The 23079-nt window shown below is 45.9% G+C and overlaps 1 protein-coding gene across 1 annotated transcript in view; it reads left to right on the top strand.

Moving 5' to 3' along the window:
- The window catches only part of LOC106591943 (netrin receptor DCC), a 384214-nt gene that overhangs the window by 236275 nt on the left and 124860 nt on the right, over window positions 1-23079 (top strand). The window contains 3 exon segments of the mRNA XM_045703220.1: window positions 11174-11315; window positions 18421-18531; window positions 20959-21153. Of these exon segments, the coding sequence (XP_045559176.1) occupies window positions 11174-11315; window positions 18421-18531; window positions 20959-21153 (448 nt within the window).

Below are 23079 nucleotides of genomic sequence, written 5' to 3'. Positions count from 1 at the left end.
ACCTTACCCCAACGCTTACCCTAACCCTAAACTCAAGCATTACCCTAACCCTTATCCTAACCCCAAGCATTACCCTAACCCTAAACCTAACCCTAACCACAAGCATTACCCTAACCCTCAACCTTACCCTAACCCCAAGCATTACCCTAACCCCAAGCATTACCCTAACCACAAGCATTACCCTAACCCTAACCCTAAGCATAACCCTAACCCTAACCCCAAGCATTACCCTAACCCTAAACCTTACCCTAACCCTAAGCATAACCCTAACCCTAACCCCAAGCATTACCCTAAATCTAAACCTTACCCTGATGGAGATAACTGGTTCATGTCAGGATAACTGGTTCATGTCAGGATAACTGGTTCATGTCAGGATGGAGATAAATGGTTCATATGAGCATCAGAAATGATACACATTTTTACTGAGGAAAAGTTGGAGAAGTTAGAGTGTATTGGTCAGGGACCATGCTCAACAAATACTGAACCAGATGGAGATACACACAATTCATCAGTCCAGTTGGAAGCAAACTGAATAGAGCAAAGTTTGTGGGACAAAGTTTTACAACACTAGTTTTGTGTGATGCATGGCGACCCAAGGATCTTTAGTTACTGAGAAAGCAGTTTAGAAACAAACACAACGTGAAATACCTCAATAGAAGGCATCGTTCCAAGGTTGTTTGTTGTAGAGACGGAGAGAGAGAGAGAGAGAGAGAGAGAGAGAGAGAGAGAGAGAGAGAGAGAGAGAGAGAGATGGAGAGGGAGATGGAGAGAGAGAGAGAGAGAGAGAGAGAGAGAGAGAGAGAGAGAGAGAGAGAGAGAGAGAGAGAGAGAGAGAGAGAGAGAGAGAGAGAGAGAGAGAGAGAGAGAGAGAGAGAGAGAGAGAGAGAGAGAGAGAAATTAGGGAGAGATGGCACCATTTCAAGGCTGTTGTTGTAGAGAGAGAGAGAGCAAGAGAGACAGAGATAGAGCGTGAGAGAGAGGGAGAGACGGAGAGAGAGGGAGAAAGAGGGGGAGACAGAGCGAAGGAAGAGGGAGGACGGAGAGATGGCATCATTCCATCTGTTTGTTGTTCAAAGAGGCATTCACCACGTAACCCAAAACAGTTCTACCTGGAACCAGAAGAGTTCTACCGGGAACCAAAAGAGTTCTACCGGGAACCAAAAGAGTTCTACCGGGAACCAAAAAAGGGTTTTACTATGGGGACAGCCGAAGAACACTTTTGGAACACTTTTGGAACCCTTTTTTCTAAGAGTGTATATCTAACAGATATTACAGAGTTTGTTGCTTGTTGAAGCCTTTATAGAATGAAGACTGATTCTGGCTGGCTAACTATGGGCTTCTTACATACACTACTGCACTACATTTGACCAAAACCCCTTCTATAGAGATCAGGCAGGCATCTTAGAAATACATCTTCTCATACCCAGTGAGAACAGAACAGTGGTACAACAGTACAGAGCTGGAGAGAGAGCGGGAGAGAGAGCCCGAAAGATAGAGGGAGAGAGCGAGAGAGAGAACGAGAGAGCGAGAGAGAGCGGGAGAGAGAGAAAGAGAGAGAGCGAAAGATAGAGCGGGAGAGAGAGAGAGGAGAGAGAGAGAGAGAGAGAGAGAGAGAGAGAGACTCCACGTAGAGTCTAAGCCAACCCAACAGTGACAGTCAGGTCTGTGGGGACCTGGGTGGGTGGTGTGAGAGCGCGTGTAGCAGGGATGCAGTTGGCTATCACACATCTGTGCAGCATGGTCGTCATTGTCAACAGTGATGAGTCCCAATAGGTGGGCGTATTATTCCCCAAACACTCAGCCTGTTACACCCCAGTCTGCCAGAGGATTTAACTGTGCTGTTTCTCAGCCTGTTACACCCCAGCCTGGCTGAGGATTTAACTGTGCTGTTTCTCAGCCTGTTACACTATGGGTCCTGAGTACTATGGGTCCTGAGCTCTATGGGTCCTCATCTCTATGGGTCCTCATCTCTATGGGTCCTCATCTCTATGGGTCCTCATCTCTATGGGCCCTCAGCTCTATGGGTCCTCATCTCTATGGGTCCTCATCTCTATGGGTCCTGAGTTCTATGGGTCCTGAGCTCTATGGGTCCTCATCTCTATGGGTCCTCATCTCTATGGGTCCTCAGCTCTATGGGTCCTCAGCTCTATGGGTCCTGAGCTCTATGGGTCCTCAGCTCTATGGGTCCTGAGCTCTATGGGTCCTCATCTCTATGGGTCCTCATCTCTATGGGTCCTCATCTCTATGGGTCCTTAGCTCTATGGGTCCTCATCTCTATGGGTCCTCATCTCTATGGGTCCTTAGCTCTATGGGTCCTCATCTCTATGGGTCCTCATCTCTATGGGTCCTCATCTCTATGGGTCCTCATCTCTATGGGTCCTCAGCTCTATGGGTCCTCATCTCTATGGGTCCTGGTCATATGTAGTGCACCATATAAGGAATGTTTTGGGGATGTTGACTGTGTCCACACGGTTTGGTTTTCGGCACTGAAGCAGAGAGTGTTCCAGGCCAAACAAACAACTAGGAATAAATCCTTAGACAAGATGAGCTCTTCACCCCTGAACAATTATTGTTACCTACAGTAACCCAACCCCCTGTTATCTAACCCTACCCCCTGTTATCTAACCCCTGTTATCTAACCCTACCCCCTGTTACCTAACCCTAACCCCTGTTATCTAACCCCTGTTATCTAACCCTACCCCCTGTTACCTAACCCTAACCCCTGTTATCTAACCCTACCCCCTGTTATCTAACCCTACCCCGTTACCTAACCCTACCCCTGTTACCTAACCCTACCCCCTGTTACCTAACCCTACCCCCTGTTATCTAACCCTACCCCCTGTTACCTAACCCTACCCCCTGTTACCTAACCCTACCCCTGTTATCTAACCCTACCCCCTGTTATCTAACCCTAACCCCTGTTATCTAACCCTACCCCCTGTTATCTAACCCCTACCCCCAGTTACCTAACCCTACTCCCTGTTACCTAACCCTACCCCCTGTTATCTAACCCTACCCCCAGTTACCTACCTCCTGTTACCTAACCCTACCCCCTGTTACCCAACCCCTGTTACCTAACCCTACTCCCTGTTATCTAACCCTACCCCCTGTTATCTAACCCTACCCCCTGTTACCTAACCCTACCCCCTGTTACCTAACCCTAACCCCTGTTATCTAACCCTACCCCCTGTTATCTAACCCCTGTTATCTAACCCTAACCCCTGTTATCTAACCCTACCCCCAGTTACCTAACCCTACCCCCTGTTACCTAACCCTACCCCCTGTTATCTAACCCTACCCCCTGTTACCTAACCCCTGTTACCTAACCCTACCCCCTGTTATCTAACCCTAACCCCTGTTATCTAACCCTACCCCCTGTTATCTAACCCTACCCCCTGTTATCTAACCCGACCCCCTGTTATTTAACCCTAACCCCTGTTACCTACCCCCTGTTACCTACCCCCTGTTACCTAACCCTACCCCCTGTTATCTAACCCTATCCCCTGTTATCTAACCCTAACCCCTTTTACCTACCCCCTGTTATCTAACCCTACCCCCTGTTATCTAACCCTAACCCCTGTTACCTACCCCCTGTTACCTACCCCTGTTACCTAACCCTACCCCCTGTTATCTAACCCTATCCCCTGTTATCTAACCCTAACCCCTTTTACCTACTCCCTGTTATCTAACCCTACCCCCTGTTATCTAACCCTAACCCCTGTTACCTAACCCCTGTTACCTAACCCTACCCCCTGTTATCTAACCCTAACCCCTGTTATCTAACCCTACCCCCTGTTATCTAACCCTACCCCCTGTTATCTAACCCGACCCCCTGTTATTTAACCCTAACCCCTGTTACCTACCCCCTGTTACCTACCCCCTGTTACCTAACCCTACCCCTGTTATCTAACCCTATCCCCTGTTATCTAACCCTAACCCCTTTTACCTACCCCCTGTTATCTAACCCTACCCCTGTTATCTAACCCTAACCCCTGTTACCTACCCCCTGTTATCTAACCCCTACCCCCTGTTATCTAACCCTACCCTCTGTTATCCAACCCCTGTTACCTACCCCCTGTTATTTAACCCTAACCCCTGTTATCTACCCCCTGTTACCTAACCCCTGTTATCTAACCCCTGTTATCTAACCCTAACCCCTGTTATCTAACCCTATCCCCTGTTATCTAACCCTACCCCCTGTTACCTAACCCCTGTTATCTAACCCCTATTATCTAACCCCACCCCTGTTACCTAACCCTACCCCCTGTTATCTAACCCCTGTTATCTAACCCCACCCCCTGTTACCTAACCCTACCCCCTGTTATCTACCCCCTATTATCTAACCCTACCCTCTGTTATCTAACCCTAACCCCTGTTATCTAACCCCTGTTATCTAACCCTACCCCCTGTTATCTAACCCCTGTTATCTAACCCTACCCCCTGTTATCTACCCCCTATTATCTAACCCTACCCTCTGTTATCTAACCCTAACCCCTGTTATCTAACCCCTGTTATCTAACCCTACCCCCTGTTATCTACCCCCTATTATCTAACCCTACCCTCTGTTATCTAACCCTAACCCCTGTTATCTAACCCCTGTTATCTAACCCTACCCCTGTTATCTACCCCCTGTTATCTACCCCCTGTTATCTAACCCCTGTTATCTAACCCTAACCCCTGTTACCTAACCCCTGTTATCTAACCCTACTCCCTGTTATCTAACCCTACCCCCTGTTATCTAACCCTACCCCCTGTTACCTAACCCCTGTTACCTAACCCTACTCCCTGTTATCTAACCCCTGTTATCTACCCCCTGTTATCTACCCCCTGTTATCTAAGCCCTGTTATCTAACCCCAGTTACCTACCTCCTGTTACATAAACCCTACCCCCTGTTACCCAACCCCTGTTACCTAACCCTACTCCCTGTTATCTAACCCTACCCCCTGTTATCTAACCCTACCCCCTGTTACCTAACCCTACCCCCTGTTATCTAACCCTACCCCCTGTTACCTAACCCTACCCCCTGTTACCTAACCCTACCCCCTGTTATCTAACCCTACCCCCTGTTATCTACCCCCTATTATCTAACCCTACCCCCTGTTATCTAACCCTAACCCCTGTTATCTAACCCCTGTTATCTAACCCTACCCCTGTTACCTAACCCTACCCCCTGTTACCTAACCCTACCCCTGTTATCTAACCCTACCCCCTGTTACCTAACCCTACCCCCTGTTATCTACCCCCTATTATCTAACCCTACCCTCTGTTATCTAACCCTAACCCCTGTTATCTAACCCCTGTTATCTAACCCTACCCCCTGTTATCTAACCCTACCCCCTGTTATCTACCCCCTATTATCTAACCCTACCCTCTGTTATCTAACCCTAACCCCTGTTATCTAACCCCTGTTATCTAACCCTACCCCCTGTTATCTACCCCCTGTTATCTACCCCCTGTTACCTACCCCCTGTTATCTACCCCTGTTATCTACCCCCTATTATCTAACCCTACCCCCTGTTACCTACCCCTGTTATCTAACCCCACCCCCTGTTACCTAACCCTACCCCCTGTTATCTAACCCTACCCTCTGTTATCTAACCCTAACCCCTGTTATCTAACCCCTGTTATCTAACCCTACCCCCTGTTATCTAACCCTACCCCCTGTTATCTACCCCCTGTTATCTAACCCTAACCCCTGTTATCTACCCCCTGTTATCTAACCCTAACCCCTGTTACCTAACCCTAAGGTCATTGTAATGGCAGGAATGGATATATGGAATGGTATCAAACACATCAAACATACTGAAATCACGTGTTCGACTCCGTTTCATTGAATCCATTCCGGCCATTATTATGAGCCCGTCCCTCCTATAGTTCCCGACCACCAGCCTCCACTGCACCGTACATTCTGTCTGTGTGACGTTTTAAAACAGGCCATGGCTCGCTATAGTCTAGCACTTTGCAAGGTTAACTAGATATGAATATAAATAGGCGTTAGGGAGGGTTTCCTCTTCAACCTGCACAGTACAGATAAATAAAGAGAGGTAACAGACCACGCACACACACACACACACACACACACACACACACTCTCGAGTCTCAATTAATATGAAATACTGCCTGCGTTGCAGTATTCACGTCATAGCTTGGTCTCTTTTCCAGTTGTAGCTTCCCATCATGAATGCATTGTGTCATACATGGAGTATAATATGCATATACTGTGTATACATGGAGTATAATATGCATATACTCTGTATACATGGAGTATAATATGCATATACTCTGTATACATGGAGTATAATATGCATATACTCTGTATACATGGAGTATAATATGCATATACTCTGTATACATGGAGTATAATATGCATATATAATGGCTGCTACAGTCTCCCTGTACCAATAGGGAATGGCTGTGGGGGGTCTAATGGCTGCTACAGTCTCCCTGTACCAATAGGGAATGGCTGGGTGGGGGGTCTAATGGCTGCTACAGTCTCCCTGTACCAATAGGGAATGGCTGGGAGGGGGTCTAATGGCTGCTACAGTCTCCCTGTACCAATAGGGAATGGCTGTGGGGGGGGGGGTCTAATGGCTGCTACAGTCTCCCTGTACCAATAGGGAATGGCTGTGGGGGGTCTAATGGCTGCTACAGTCTCCCTGTACCAATAGGGAATGGCTGGGTGGGGGGTCTAATGCCTGCTACAGTCTCCCTGTACCAATAGGGAATGGCTGTGGGGGGTCTAATGGCTGCTACAGTCTCCCTGTACCAATAGGGAATGGCTGGGTGGGGGGTCTAATGGCTGCTACAGTCTCCCTGTACCAATAGGGAATGGCTGGGTGGGGGGTCTAATGGCTGTGTATTGTATCCGTGCAGATCCGTTCTGTTTGGTGGAATAATTAGTGCTGCTTCTTCGAGGCCACTGACTGTTTCTCTCTTAATTTTTGTGTGTGTGTGTGTGTGTGTGTGTGTGTGTGTGTGTGTGTGTGTGTGTGTGTGTGTGTGTGTGTGTGTGTGTGTGTGTGTGTGTGTGTGTGTGTGTGTGTTTGTGTGTGTTTGTGCATGCCTCTCTTAATCGCCACCAATCCAACCTCCAGAGCTGGAGCACAGAGCAACACACACACACACACACACACACACACACACACACACACACACACACACACACACACACACACACACACACACACACACACACACACACACAGCTCCAACGAGCCTCCCTTTACCGCAATCAAGCCTGTTGTAATCAATTAAGATGATTGTCTGAATGGGGGAACTGGTGCCAGTAGATTTTAATATATTCCTCTGTATCCATGAGGGTTCATCAGGCTGATCTGAGAGAGGATGGGGACTAGATTAATATTTAACTTTATCAGGCTGATCTGGGAGAGGATGGGGACTAGATTAATATTTAACTTTATCAGGCTGATCTGAGAGAGGGTGGGGACTAGATTAATATTTAACTTTATCAGGCTGATCTGAGAGAGGGTGGGACTAGATTCATATTTAACTTTATCAGGCTGATCTGAGAGAGGATGGGGACTAGATTAATATTTAACTTTATCAGGCTGATCTGAGAGAGGATGGGGACTAGATTAATATTTAACTTTATCAGGCTGATCTGAGAGAGGATGGGACTAGATTAATATTTAACTTTATCAGGCTGATCTGAGAGAGGGTGGGGACTAGATTAATATTTAACTTTATCAGGCTGATCTGGGAGAGGATGGGGACTAGATTAATATTTAACTTTATCAGGCTGATCTGAGAGAGGGTGGGACTAGATTCATATTTAACTTTAACAGGCTGATCTGAGAGAGGATGGGGACTAGATTAATATTTAACTTTATCAGGCTGATCTGAGAGAGCATGGGACTAGATTAATATTTAACTTTATCAGGCTGATCTGAGAGAGGATGGGGACTAGATTAATATTTAACTTTATCAGGCTGATCTGAGAGAGGATGGGGACTAGATTAATATTTAACTTTATCAGGCTGATCTGAGAGAGCATGGGACTAGATTAATATTTAACTTTATCAGGCTGATCTGAGAGAGGATGGGACTAGATTAATATTTAACTTTATCAGGCTGATCTGAGAGAGGATGGGGACTAGATTAATATTTAACTTTATCAGGCTGATCTGAGAGAGGATGGGGACTAGATTAATATTTAACTTTATCAGGCTGATCTGAGAGAGCATGGGACTAGATTAATATTTAACTTTATCAGGCTGATCTGAGAGAGCATGGGACTAGATTAATATTTAACTTTATCAGGCTGATCTGAGAGAGGATGGGGACTAGATTAATATTTAACTTTATCAGGCTGATCTGAGAGAGGATGGGGACTAGATTAATATTTAACTTTATCAGGCTGATCTGAGAGAGCATGGGACTAGATTAATATTTAACTTTATCAGGCTGATCTGAGAGAGGATGGGGACTAGATTAATATTTAACTTTATCAGGCTGATCTGAGAGAGGATGGGACTAGATTAATATCTGCTAAATGACTAAAATGTCAAATTTTATATTGTTATGGTGTTGACATCGCTATGGTGTTGACATCGTTAAGGTGTTGACATCGTTAAGGTGTTGACATTGTTATGTTGTTGACATTGTTATGTTGTTGACATCGTTAAGGTGTTGACATTGTTATGGTGTTGACATTGTTATGGTGTTGACATTGTTATGGTGTTGACATTGTTATGGTGTTTATATTGTTATGGTGTTTATATTGTTATGGTGTTGACATTGTTATGGTGTTGACATTGTTGACATTGTTATGGTGTTGACATTGTTATGGTGTTGACATTGTTGACATTGTTATGGTGTTGACATTGTTATGGTGTTGACATTGTTGACATTGTTATGGTGTTGACATTGTTATGGTGTTGACATTGTTATGGTGTTGACATTGTTATGGTGTTGATATCGTTAAGGTGTTGACATCGTTATGGTGTTGATATCGTTATGGTGTTGACATTGTTATGGTGTTGACATCGTTATGGTGTTTATATTGTTATGGTGTTGACATCGTTATGGTGTTGATATCGTTATGGTGTTGACATTGTTATGGTGTTTATATTGTTATGGTGTTGATATCGTTATGGTGTTTATATTGTTATGGTGTTAACATTGTACATTTAGCCTGTTTATTAGCTAGCCTGATTATTATTGTCTATTATATCTATAATGTACAGTCGTGGCCCAGAGTTTTGAGAATAACACAAATATACATTTTCACAAAGTCTGCTGCCTCAGTTTGTATGATGGCAATTTGCATATACTCCAGAATGTTATGAAGACTGGTCAGATGAATTGCAATAAATTGCAAACTCCCTCTTTGCCATGCAAATGAACTGAATCCCCCAAAAACATTTCCACTGCATTTCAGCCCTGCCACAAAAGGACCAGCTGACATCATGCCAGTGATTCTCTCGTTAACACAGGTGTGAGTGTTGACGAGGACAAGGCTGGAGATCACTCTGTCATGCTGATTGAGTTCGAATAACAGACTGGAAGCTTCAAAAGGAGGGTGGTGCTTGGAATCAATGTTCTCCCTCTGTCAATCATGGTTACCTGCAAGGAAACACGTGCCGTCGTCATTGCTTTGCACAAAAAGGGCTTCACAGGCAAGGATATTGCTGCCAGTAAGATTGCACCTAAATCAACCATTTATCGGATCATCAAGAACTTCAAGGAGAGCGGTTCAATTGTTGTGAAGAAGGCTTCAAGGAGCCCAAGAAAGTCCAGCAAGCGCCAGGACCGTCTCCTAAAGTTGATCCAGCTGCGGGATCGGGGCACCACCAGTACAGAGCTTGCTCAGGAATGGCAGCAGGCAGGTGTGAGTGCATCTGCACGCACAGTGAGGCGAAGACTTTTGGAGGATGGCCTGGTGTCAAGAAGGGCAGCAAAGAAGCCACTTCTCTCCAGGAAAAACATCAGGGACAGACTGATATTCTGCAAAAGGTACAGGGATTGGACTGCTGAGGACTGGGCTAAAGTCATTTTCTCTGATGAATCTCCTTTCTGATTGTTTGGGGCATCCGGAAAAAAGCTTGTCTGGAGAAGACAAGGTGAGCGCTACCATCAGTCCTGTGTCATGCCAACAGTAAAGCATCCTGGGACCATTCATGTGTGGGGTTGCTTCTCAGCCAAGGGAGTGGGCTCACTCACAATTTTGCCTAAGAACACAGCCATGAATAAAGAATGGTACCAACACATCCTCTGAGAGCAACTTCTCCCAACCATCCAGGAACAGTTTAGTGACAAACAATGCCTTTTCAGCATTGTGGAGCACCTTGCCATAAGGCAAAAGTGATAACTAAGTGGCTCGGGGAACAAAACATTGATATTTTGGGTCCATGACCAGGAAGCTCCCCAGACCTTAATCCCATTGAGAACTTGTGGTCAATCCTCAAGAGGCGGGTGGACAAACAAAAACCCACAAATTCTGACAAACTCCAAGCATTGATTATGGAAGAATGGGCTGCCATCAGTCAGGATGTGGCCCAGAAGTGAACTGACAGCATGCCAGGGCGGATTGCAGAGGTCTTGAAAAAGAAGGGTCAACACTGCAAATATTGACTCTTTTCATCAACTTCATGTAATTGTCAATAAAAGACTTTGACACTTATGAAATGCTTGTAATTATACTTCAGTATTCCATAGTAACATCTGACAAAAATATCTAAATACACTGGAGCAACAAATTTTGTGAAAATTAATATTTGTGTCATTCTCAAAACTTTTGGCCACGACTGTAGTGTGCTTACAGTTTCACGTTTCAAAGTTAAATGCACAGGATACAACAGGTGTAAAACAGTGCAGGGGGGGTACTGGAGTGGTTGTATATACAGGTCAGTACCAGTATCTTATTCAATGTGCAGGGTTGGAGCATGGTACCGCCTGCTGGACGGGAGCATGGAGAACAGTCCCGGGTGGCTGGAGTTTATGGCAATTTTTGGGGCCTTTCTCAGACACCGCCTGGCGTGTACGTCTTGGATGGTTGGTTCTTCTACTGTATGTGATGGTTTGTTAAACCAGGTGGGCATTTGGGTCTATTGGTAAGAGAGTGGCCTCAGCGAAGCAAGGTTGCTGGTTCAATTCCCTCAGGGATCACGAATACGTAGTGAACATGTGTCCTCTCCCCTGACTGTGTTTCAGAGCATTAAGGTGAGCTGGCAGCCCCCTCCTCCCAACAGCCAGAACGGGTTCATCACCGGCTATAAGCTCCGATACCGGAAGACCGGCCGACGAGGAGACCAGGAGGCCATCGAACCTAACAACTTCTGGTACCTGTTCACAGGTGAGTCTCCTGGTATCTGTTCACAGGTGAGACTTCTGGTACCCGTCCACAGGTGAGACTCCTGGTACCTGTCCACAGGTGAGACTTCTGGTACCTATCCACAGTTGAGACTTCTGGTACCTGTCCACAGGTGAGACTTCTGGTACCTGTCCACAGGTGAGACTTCTGGTACCTATCCACAGTTGAGACTTCTGGTACCTGTCCACAGGTGAGACTTCTGGTACCTATCCACAGTTGAGACTTCTGGTACCTGTCCACAGGTGAGACTTCTGGTACCTATCCACAGGTGAGACTTCTGGTACCTGTCCACAGTTGAGACTTCTGGTACCTATCCACAGGTGAGACTTCTGGTACCTGTCCACAGGTGAGACTTCTGGTACCTATCCACAGGTGAGACTTCTGGTACCTGTCCACAGGTGAGACTTCTGGTACCTGTTCACAGGTGAGACTTCTGGTACCTGTCCACAGGTGAGACTTCTGGTACCTGTCCACAGGTGAGACTTCTGGTACCTGTTCACAGGTGAGACTTCTGGTACCTGTCCACAGGTGAGACTTCTGGTACCTATCCACAGGTGAGACTTCTGGTACCTATCCACAGTTGAGACTTCTGGTACCTATCCACAGGTGAGACTTCTGGTACCTATCCACAGTTGAGACTTCTGGTACCTGTTCACAGGTGAGACTTCTGGTACCTGTCCACAGGTGAGACTTCTGGTACCTGTTCACAGGTGAGACTTCTGGTACCTGTCCACAGGTGATGGGGGCAATGCTGCACAGCTATTTTCAGGTCTTTCCAGAGATGTTCGATCGGGTTCAAGTCCAGGCTCTGGTTGGGCCACTCAAGGACATTCAGAGACTTGTCCCGAAGCCAGTCCTGCATTGTCTTGTCTGTGTGCTTAGGCTCATCTTCCTGTTGGAAGGTGAACCTTCACCCCAGTCTGAGGTCCTGAGCACTCTGGAACAGGTTTCATCAAGGATCTCTCTGTTCTTTGCTCCGTTCATCTTTGCCTCGATCCTGACTAGTCTCCCAATCCCTGCTGCTGAAAAACATCCCCACAACATGATGCTGCCACCACCATGCTTCACCATAGGGATGGTGCCAGGTTTCCTCCAGACGTGACGCTTGGCATTCAGGCCAAGAGTTCAATCTTAGTTTCAACAGACCAGAGAATCTTGTTTCTCATGGACTGAGAGTGTCTATGTGCCTTTTGGCAAACTCCAAGCAGGCTGTCATGTGCCTTTTACTGAGGAGTGGCTTCTGTCTGGCCCCTCTACCATAAAGGCCTGATTGGTGGAGTGCTGCAGAGATGATTGTCCATCTCCACAGAGGAACTCTGGAGCTCTAGCAGAGTGACCATCGGGTTCTTGGTCACCTTCCTGACCAAGGCCCTTCTCCCCCGATAGCTCAGTTTGTCCGGGCAGCCAGCTTTTGGAAGAGTCTTTGTGGTTCCAAACTTCTTCCATTTAAAGAATGATGGAGGCCACTGTGTTCTTGGAGACCTGCAATGCTGCAGAAATGTTTTTGGTACCCTTCCCCAGATCTGTGCCTCGACACAATCCTGTCTCGGAGCTCTACAGACAATTCCTTCGACCTCATGTCTTGGTTTTTGCTCTGACGTGCACTGTCAACTGTGGGACCTTATATAGACAGATGTCTTCCTTTCCAAATCATGTCCAATCAATTGGATTTACCACAAGTGGACTCCAATCAAGTTGTAGAAACATCTCAAGGATGATAACTGGAAACAGGATGCACCTGAGCTCAATTTCAAGTCTCACAGCAAAGGGTCTGAATACTAATGTAAATACGGTATTTCTGTTTTTTATTGTTAATAGATTTGAATTTAAAAAAAACAAATATTTTTCACTTTTTCATTATGGGGTCATATGTAGACCGCTGAGTTATTTTTGTTGTTGTCCATTTTAGAATAAGGCTGTAATGTAACAAAATGTGGAAACAATAAAGGGGTCTGAATATTTTCCGAAAGCACTGTATTCACCAGTCGGATATTACAGATGAAAAATGTATGTTTTTTTTCACCTCCTACATAAAAAACTGCATATTTTAATCGCCTATCTACTTTACGCTAGAGAGGAAAAATAAATAATAATTATTACAATTAATTATTATTTATTGTTTCTGCAGTTTATTTGTTTATTTGATTAATGATTTATATTATTTGAATATGTTGTTAAACCAGACAGCAAACCAACCGTCTGTATTTATCTGTCTCCCAAATGGCACCCTATTCCCTATACAGTACAATATGGGCCCTGGTGAAAAGTAGTGCACTATATAGGGAATAGGGTGCCATTTGTGACAAATCCGTGTTTTCTTAATGGGAGGCTCCGGCTGATATGGATAGAAGACGAAAATAGATTGTTCAATTTGCGAGCGGCTGCGTCTAAGGCAGAGACAGACGGGGGGGGGGTACTGGGCCTCAGGGTTATTAAGGGGGGGTACTGGGCCTCAGGGTTATTAAGGGGGGGGTACTGGGCCTCAGGGTTATTAAGGGGGGGTACTGGGCCTCAGGGTTATTAAGGGGGGGGGTACTGGGCCTCAGGGTTATTAAGGGGGGGGTACTGGGCCTCAGGGTTATTAAGGGGGGTACTGGGCCTCAGGGTTATTAAGGGGGGGGTACTGGGCCTCAGGGTTATTAAGGGGGGGGTACTGGGCCTCAGGGTTATTAAGGGGGGGGGGTACTGGGCCTCAGGGTTATTAGGGGGGGTACTGGGCCTCAGGTTTATTAAGGGGGGGTACTGGGCCTCAGGGTTATTAGGGGGGTACTGGGCCTCAGGGTTATTAGGGGGGGGTACTGGGCCTCAGGGTTATTAGGGGGGGGTACTGGGCCTCAGGGTTATTAAGGGGGGTACTGGGCCTCAGGGTTATTAAGGGGGGGTACTGGGCCTCAGGGTTATTAAGGGGGGGGTACTGGGCCTCAGGGTTATTAAGGGGGGGGTACTGGGCCTCAGGGTTATTAGGGGGGGGGTACTGGGCCTCAGGGTTATTAGGGGGGTTACTTGGCCTCAGGGTTATTAAGGGGGGGGTACTTGGCCTCAGGGTAATTAAGGGGGGGGTACTGGGCCTCAGGGTTATTAAGGGGGGGGTACTGGGCCTCAGGGTTATTAAGGGGGGGTACTGGGCCTCAGGGTTATTAAGGGGGGGTACTGGGCCTCAGGGTTATTAAGGGGGGGGTACTGGGCCTCAGGGTTATTAAGGGGGGGGTACTGGGCCTCAGGGTTATTAAGGGGGGGTGAGCTCCACACACCACAACAGAGATAACTATGTGTTCATTTTAACAGAGATAACTATGTGTTCATTTTAACAGAGATAACTATGTGTTCATTTTAACAGAGATAACTATGTGTTTATTTTACTGACGTAAGGTATTATTTCAATTCCAATACTGAATTTGGATGAAAAGAATATTCCTTTTTTATTGTTTGGTGATGAGTGTCTCAGATGGGTTCTTGGTCTTAGAAGAAATTAATTTCACACAGGCGAGTGTGTGTGCTCTGCTAATCCTAGAGTACGTCCTCAATGGAACCCTATTCCCTACATAGTGCACTACTTTAGACCAGAGCCCTATGGCACCTTATTCCCTACATACTGCACTACTTTAGACCAGAGCCCTATGGCACCTTATTCCCTACATAGTGCACTACTTTAGACCAGAGCCCTATGGCACCTTATTCCCTATATAGTGCACTACTTTAGACCAGAGCCCTAAGGCATCTTATTCCCTACATAGTGCACTACTTTAGACCAGAGCCCTAAGGCATCTTATTCCCTACATAGTGCACTACTTTTGACCAGAGTCCTATGGCACCTTATTCCCTATATAGTGCACTACTTTTGACCAGAGCTTGTCTGTCTGTCTGTCTGTCTGTCTGTCTGTCTGTCTGTCTGTCTGTCTGTCTGTCTGTCTGTCTGTCTGTCTGTCTGTCTGTCTGTCTGTCTGTCTGTCTGTCTGTCTGTCTGTCCGTCTGTCCGTCTGTCCGTCTGTCCGTCTGTCCGTCTGTCCGTCTGTCCCTCTCTGTCCCTCTGTCTGTCCCTCTGTCCCTCTGTCTGTCCCTCTGTCTGTCCCTCTGTCCCTCTGTCTGTCCCTCTGTCTGTCCCTCTGTCCCTCTGTCTGTCCCTCTGTCTGTCCCTCGGTCCGTCCGTCCCTCTGTCCGTCCCTCTGTCCCTCTGTCCCTCTGTCTGTCCCTCTGTCCCTCGGTCGTATTAAGACCTGTTTTATCCCAAATAGAAGATGGATTTCCAGTCATCTGTAGAGAATAACGATGATGTACTCAACCACTGATCATTTCTCTGCAGCGATGAATATTCAGCCTTGGAATGTGCAGAAACTGCCACTAACAATGAACACACAGAGATGTGTTGGTGGTTTGAAGGAGATTGAAGCTTTAGCTTATTGGCTCCCGAGTGGTTCAGCGGTCTAAGGCACTGCATCTCAGTGCTGGAGGCGTCACTACAGACACCCTGGTTCAGCGGTCTAAGGCACTGCATCTCAGTGCTAGAGGCGTCACTACAGACCCTGGTTCAGCGGTCTAAGGCACTGCATCTCAGTGCTAGAGGCGTCACTACAGACCCTGGTTCAGCGGTCTAAGACACTGCATCTCAGTGCTAGAGGCGTCACTACAGACCCTGGTTCAGCGGTCTAAGGCACTGCATCTCAGTGCTAGAGGCGTCACTACAGACACCCTGGTTCAGCGGTCTAAGGCTCTGCATCTCAGTGCTAGAGGCGTCACTACAGACCCTGGTTCAGCGGTCTAAGGCACTGCATCTCAGTGCTGGATGCGTCACTACAGACCCTGGTTCAGCGGTCTAAGGCTCTGCATCTCAGTGCAAGAGGCGTCACTACAGACCCTGGTTTGAATCCAGGCTGAATCACAACCGGTCGTGATCGGGAGTCCCATAAGGACGGCGCACAATTGGCCCAGCGTCGTCCGGGTTTTTGCCTGGGGGTAGGCCTAGTTAAATTAAAGGTTACATTAAAAAAATATATATATATATATTCTTGCCCTTAGATTCCTCCATGAAAAATAAACGCAGAGATGTTTTGAAGGGTTCAAATGAAAGGAGAGAAAGAAAGGAAGGCACATTAACAACCATCTGAGGATGTGTTGAGAGGGAAAAAGCTGTTGTGGGGATTGAACCCTGTAGGGTCTCTGGGATGGTGTCCTGTTTACCCCGTGTTTTACAGACTCAGGTTTGTGATAACAAAAGGTTATTATTAACATCTCTGTGTCGTCGTGTTTCTGTAAAAAAAATATCTTTCTGACGTTGTTGTGCATCTCTGTCTCAGGCCTGTAGAAAAACAGTCAGTGCAGGTTTCAGCTGACGTCAGGCCTGTAGAAAAACAGTCAGTACAGGTTTCAGCTGTCTCAGGGCTGCAGAAAAACAGTCAGTACAGGTTTCAGCTGTCTCAGGGCTGCAGAAAAACAGTCAGTACAGGTTTCAGCTGACTCAGGCCTGTAGAAAAACAGTCAGTACAGGTTTCAGCTGTCTTAGGGCTGCAGAAAAACAGTCAGTACAGGTTTCAGCTGTCTCAGGGCTGCAGAAAAACAGTCAGTACAGGTTTCAGCTGACGTCAGGCCTGTAGAAAAACAGTCAGTACAGGTTTCAGCTGACGTCAGGCCTGTAGAAAAACAGTCAGTACAGGTTTCAGCTGACGTCAGGCCTGTAGAAAAACAGTCAGTACAGGTTTCAGCTGTCTCAGGGCTGCAGAAAAACAGTCAGTACAGGTTTCAGCTGACTCAGGGCTGCAGAAAAACAGTCAGTACAGGTTTCAGCTGACGTCAGGCCTGTAGAAAAACAGTCAGTACAGGTTTCAGCTGTCTCAGGGCTGCAGAAAAACAGTCAGTACAGGTTTCAGCTGACGTCAGGCCTGTAGAAAAACAGTCAGTACAGGTTTCAGCTGACGTCAGGCCTGTAGAAAAACAGTCAGTACAGGTTTCAGCTGACGTCAGGCCTGTAGAAAAACAGTCAGTACAGGTTTCAGCTCTCAGGCCTGTAGAAAAACAGTCAGTACAGGTTTCAGCTGACGTCAGGCCTGTAGAAAAACAGTCAGTACAGGTTTCAGCTGTCTCAGGGCTGCAGAAAAACAGTCAGTACAGGTTTCAGCTGACTCAGGGCTGCAGAAAAACAGTCAGTACAGGTTTCAGCTGACGTCAGGCCTGTAGAAAAACAGTCAGTACAGGTTTCAGCTGTCTCAATTACAAATCATTTGTAGATGGCAAATTGACCGCAACATGCCCAAACAGATACAATGTTTGACTAAAACATAATCATTTCAAACCTTGCTTACATTTCTATGTGATCGCATGTTTCTCTCTATTATGTGTGTGAATGGGAACAGATTTCTCAAGATGTCTCTCTCTCAAGCTGACTTCCTGGTGTCTCTCTCTCAAGCTGACTTCCTGGTGTCTCTCTCTCAAGCTGACTTCCTGGTGTCTCTCTCTCAAGCTGACTTCCTGGTGTCTCTCTCTCAAGCTGACTTCCTGGTGTCTCTCTCTCAAGCTGACTTCCTGGTGTCTCTCTCTCAAGCTGACTTCCTGGTGTCTCTCTCTCTCTCTCAAGCTGACTTCCTGGTGTCTCTCTCTCTCAAGCTGACTTCCTGGTGTCTCTCTCTCAAGCTGACTTCCTGGTGTCTCTCTCTCAAGCTGACTTCCTGGTGTCTCTCTCTCAAGCTGACTTCCTGGTGTCTCTCTCTCAAGCCGACTTCCTGGTGTTTTTAGTCTATTATGTAATTGTTTTGGTTCAGAAAACTTGGGGGGAATAAATATTGCCCGCAGGCCGCCAGTTGGGGGAACCCTGTCTTAGACGTTGTCCTCCACCCATCTCAGACCTGGAGAAAGGCATTCAGTACAGCTGTTTTTGTTGTGTTTAGCTGTTTAACATGTCTTAGACGTTGTCCTCCACCCATCTCAGAGCTGGAGAAAGGCATTCAGTACAGCTGTTTTTGTTGTGTTTAGCTGTTTAACATGTCTTAGACGTTGTCTTCCACCCATCTCAGACCTGGAGAAAGGCATTCAGTACAGCTGTTTTTGTTGTGTTTAGCTGTGTTTAACATGTCTTTGACAACATCCTCTCTCCTCTCAGGGCTGGAGAAAGGCAGTCAGTACAGTTTCCAGGTGGCTGCCATGACAGCTAACGGCACGGGCCCAGCCAGCGAGTGGTTCACCGCAGAGACACCAGAGAATGACCTTGACGGTAAGACAAAAACACTTCATTTACAATGTATTCCGTCTCTTCTCTCTGCGTCCCAAATGGTATCCTAATTCTTATAGGGCACTACTTTTGACAAGATCCCTATAGATGCTGGTCAAAAGTAGTGCACTAAGAAATAGGGTGTCATTTGGGACGCTTGCCTACCCTCCTCCTCCTCTACTACCATGTCTCTCTCTATTCCCCTCTTCGTCCTCTACTACCATGTCTCTCTCTCTCTCTATTCTCCTCTTCGTCCTCTACTACCATGTCTCTCTCTCTCTCTATTCCCCTCTTCCTCCTCTACTACCATGTCTCTCTCTCTCTCTCTATTCTCCTCTTCGTCCTCTACTACCATGTCTCTCTCTCTGTCTCTATTCTCCTCTTCCTTGTCCACTACCATGTCTCTCTTCACCTCTTCGTCCTCTACTACCATGTCTCTCTCTCTCTCTATTCTCCTCTTCGTCCTCTACTACCATGTCTCTCTCTCTCTATTCCCCTCTTCCTCCTCTACTACCATGTCTCTCTCTCTCTCTCTATTCTCCTCTTCGTCCTCTACTACCATGTCTCTCTCTCTCTATTCCCCTCTTCCTCCTCTACTACCATGTCTCTCTCTCTGTCTCTATTCTCCTCTTCGTCCTCTACTACCATGTCTCTCTCTCTCTCTATTCTCCTCTTCGTCCTCTACTACCATGTCTCTCTCTCTCTATTCTCCTCTTCGTCCTCTACTACCATGTCTCTCTCTGTCTCTCTTCCCCTCTTCGTCCTCTACTACCATGTCTCTCTCTGTCTCTATTCTCCTCTTCGTCCTCTACCACCATGTCTCTCTCTCTCTATTCTCCTCTTCCTCGTCCTCTACCATGTCTCTCTCTATTCTCCTCTTCGTCCTCTACCACCATGTCTCTCTCTCTCTATTCTCCTCTTCCTCGTCCTCTACCACGTCTCTCTCTGTCTCTATTCTCCTCTTCCTCGTCCTCTACCACCATGTCTCTCTCTCTATATGTTCTCCTCTTCGTCCTCTACCACCATGTCTCTCTCTCTCTCTATTCTCCTCTTCCTCGTCCTCTACCATGTCTCTATTCTCCTCTTCCTCATCCTCTACCACGTCTCTCTCTGTCTCTATTCTCCTCTTCCTCGTCCTCTACCACCATGTCTCTCTCTCTCTATTCTCCTCTTCCTCGTCCTCTACCATGTCTCTCTCTATTCTCCTCTTCGTCCTCTACCACCATGTCTCTCTCTCTCTATTCTCCTCTTCCTCGTCCTCTACCATGTCTCTATTCTCCTCTTCCTCGTCCTCTACCACGTCTCTCTCTCTCTCTATTCTCCTCTTCCTCGTCCTCTACCATGTCTCTATTCTCCTCTTCCTCGTCCTCTACCACGTCTCTCTCTCTCTCTATTCTCCTCTTCCTCGTCCTCTACCATGTCTCTATTCTCCTCTTCCTCATCCTCTACCACCACGTCTCTCTCTGTCTCTATTCCCTGAGGCAGGGCTGGACTCTTGTATTCGGTCACGTCCATCTCTTTCCCTGTGTGTGTGAGTGAGGTGTTTAAATATTTAGACAGTGGTGAGACCAAGGTGTATAAACAGTTTTAACATATTAAAAGCATCATACAAACCTGCTGTGCAGTCAGTCATCCACTGGGATGATACTTAGCAATGCTGGACTGCTTGACTGGCAGCCTTCAAACTCTAAAATAACAAAATGTCCCAAATGGGAACCTATTACTAATGTAGTGCACAGGGCCAATAGGGGCTCTGGTCAAAAAAAATAGTGCACTAAATAAGGAATAGGGTGCCATTTGGGACCCGGAAACACTAACTTTGCCTGGCTCAACTTTAAAACATTTTGTTTCATATAAATTATACATAACCTGACCAGAACAAGCTTTGGCAGCCAGGCAATTAGGAAAGGAGACGTAAACAGGTAATACAGGGAGGAGAGTGGCGAGATAAGGAAGGGATCAATAAGGCAGATGGTTTTAGGAGATGACAAGGGGGGGGGGAACCTAATGCAATTCTAATGGATTATCACTCAATAAACTGATATTAACCTCAAGAGTGTCTTTCCTAGAGGATTACACAAACTGTCAAAGGATGTTAGTACCGTTTCTGATTTGGATTTGATTTGACATAAAATAAAAATTAAAAACAAGGTTAAAAAATAGACACAAATAATGCCATACAAGTCGATATACTGTGTGAAAATATCATCAAAGGATAAAAACAAAATGTTGGTCCTGTGTGTCTCAGTTGGTAGAGCGTGGCGCTTGACAACGCCAGGATAGTGGGTCAGATTCCCAGGAGCCACCTGTACGTTAAATGTGTACATGCATGACTGTGTATATATATTATCATTGTTACATTTTCGGCCCGTTTCCATGGTGATTCCGTATTACCTGAAGCGTTCCAATATGGCGTACATTTCTTTCCAGAGAGCCAAGTCCCGAACCAACCGAGTTCCCTCCATGTCCGACCGCTGCCCAACAGCATCATCATGAGCTGGACTCCTCCCCTCAACCCCAACATCCTAGTACGGGGCTACATCATTGGCTACGGAGTAGGAAGTCCCTACGCTGAGACGGTTAGGGTGGACAGCAAACAGCGATACTACTCCATAGAAAACCTAGGTGAGTTCTCTTTTACACTTTGGTTGAACCAGACTAAACATGGTACCAGTCTGGTTAGTAGTAGTAGTACTGCAGACTCTGGAAAACACTTACCACTGGTGACTTGGTAACGAATCCCTCCTCGGTCCCTACTCTCTGTCTCCCTTTGTATCTGTGTCCCTCTATGTACAGGTGAAGCCGGAAGTTTACATACACCTTAGCCAAATAGATTTAAACTCAGTTTTTCACAATTCCTGACATTTAATCCTAGTAAAACTTCCCTGTCTTAGGTCAGTTAGGATCACCACTTTATTTTAAGAATGTGAAATGTCAGAATAATAGTAGAGAGAATTATTTCAGCTTTTATTTCTTTCATCACATTCCCAGTGAGTCAGAAGTTTACATACACTCAATTAGTATTTTGGTAGCATTGCCTTTAAATTGTTTAACCTCTATGGGCTAGGTGGGACGCTTGCGTCCCACCTACTCAACAGCCAGTGTAATCCCGTGGCGCGTTATTCAAATTCCTCAAAAATGTAAAAACTTCAATTTTTCAAACATATGACTATTTTACACCATTTTAAAGATAAGACTCTCGTTAATCTAACCACACTGTCCGATTTCAAAAAGTCTTTACAACGAAAGCAAAACATTAGATTATGTCAGCAGAGTACCCAGCCAGAAATAATCAGACACCCATTTTTCAAGCTAGCATATAATGTCACATAAACCCAAACCACAGCTAAATGTAGGACTAACCTTTGATGATCTTCATCAGATGACAACCCTAGGACATTATCCTCTATGGGCTAGGTGGGACGCTAGCGTGCCACCCGTGGTGCACTCCATCAACAGCAGGTGCATTTCAAGAGCGGCAAATTTGAATCCAAATAAATGTCAAAATTCTAATTTTTCAAAAATACAACTATTTTACACCATTTGAAAGATAAACATCTCCTTAATCTAACCACGTTTTACGATTTCAAAAAGGTTTTACGGCGAAAGCATAAATTTAGAGTATGTTAGGACAGTACATTTACAAGAGTTGTGTGTAATGTTTTGTCAAGTCAAAGACAGGGTCACCAAAACCATAAAACCAGCTAAAATGATGCACTAACCTTTTACAATCTCCATCAGATGACACTCCTAGGACATTATGTTAGACAATGCATGCATTTTTAGTTCTATCAAGTTCATATTTATATCCAAAAACAGCGTTTTACTATGGCATTGATGTTGAGGAAATCGTTTCCCTCCAATAACCGGCAGTCAAGTCAGCGTCACAAATTAAATAACTAAAATTAGAAAACATTGGTAAAATATTATATTGTCATTTAAAGAATTATAGATTTACATCTCTTGAACGCAATCAACTTGCCAGATTTAAAAATAACCTTACTGGGAAATCACACTTTGCAATAATCTGAGCACTGCGCCCAGAAAAATACGCGTTGCGATACAGACTAGACGTCATGTTGGGGAGATCTAAAATCGAAAATACTATGTAAATAATCCATTACCTTTGATTCTCTTCATCAGATGTCACTTCCAGGTATCACAGGTCCATAACGAATGTAGTTTTGTTCAAAAAAGCTCATCATTTATGTCCAAAAATCTCCGTCTTGTTAGCACATGATCTAAGCCAGCCGGACTTCTCGTCATGAACGAGGGGAAAAAATATATTTACGTTCGTTCAAACATGTCAAACGTTGTATAGCATAAATCCTTAGGGCCTTTTTTAACCAGAACATGAATAATATTCAAGGTGGACGAATGCATACTCTTTTATAACGTATTGGAACGAGGGTACCCAACATGAACTCGCGCGCCAGGTGTCTAATGGGACATCATCGTTCCATGGCTCTTGTTCGGTCAGATCTCCCTCCAGAAGACTCAAAACACTTTGTAAAGGCTGGTGACATCTAGTGGAAGCAATAGGAAGTGCCA

The sequence above is a fragment of the Salmo salar genome, chromosome ssa01, assembly GCF_905237065.1.
Source record: "Salmo salar chromosome ssa01, Ssal_v3.1, whole genome shotgun sequence".
Lineage (NCBI taxonomy): Eukaryota > Metazoa > Chordata > Actinopteri > Salmoniformes > Salmonidae > Salmo > Salmo salar.
Note: the sequence above shows the minus strand (reverse complement) of the source record. Positions and strands in the feature narration are given on the sequence as shown.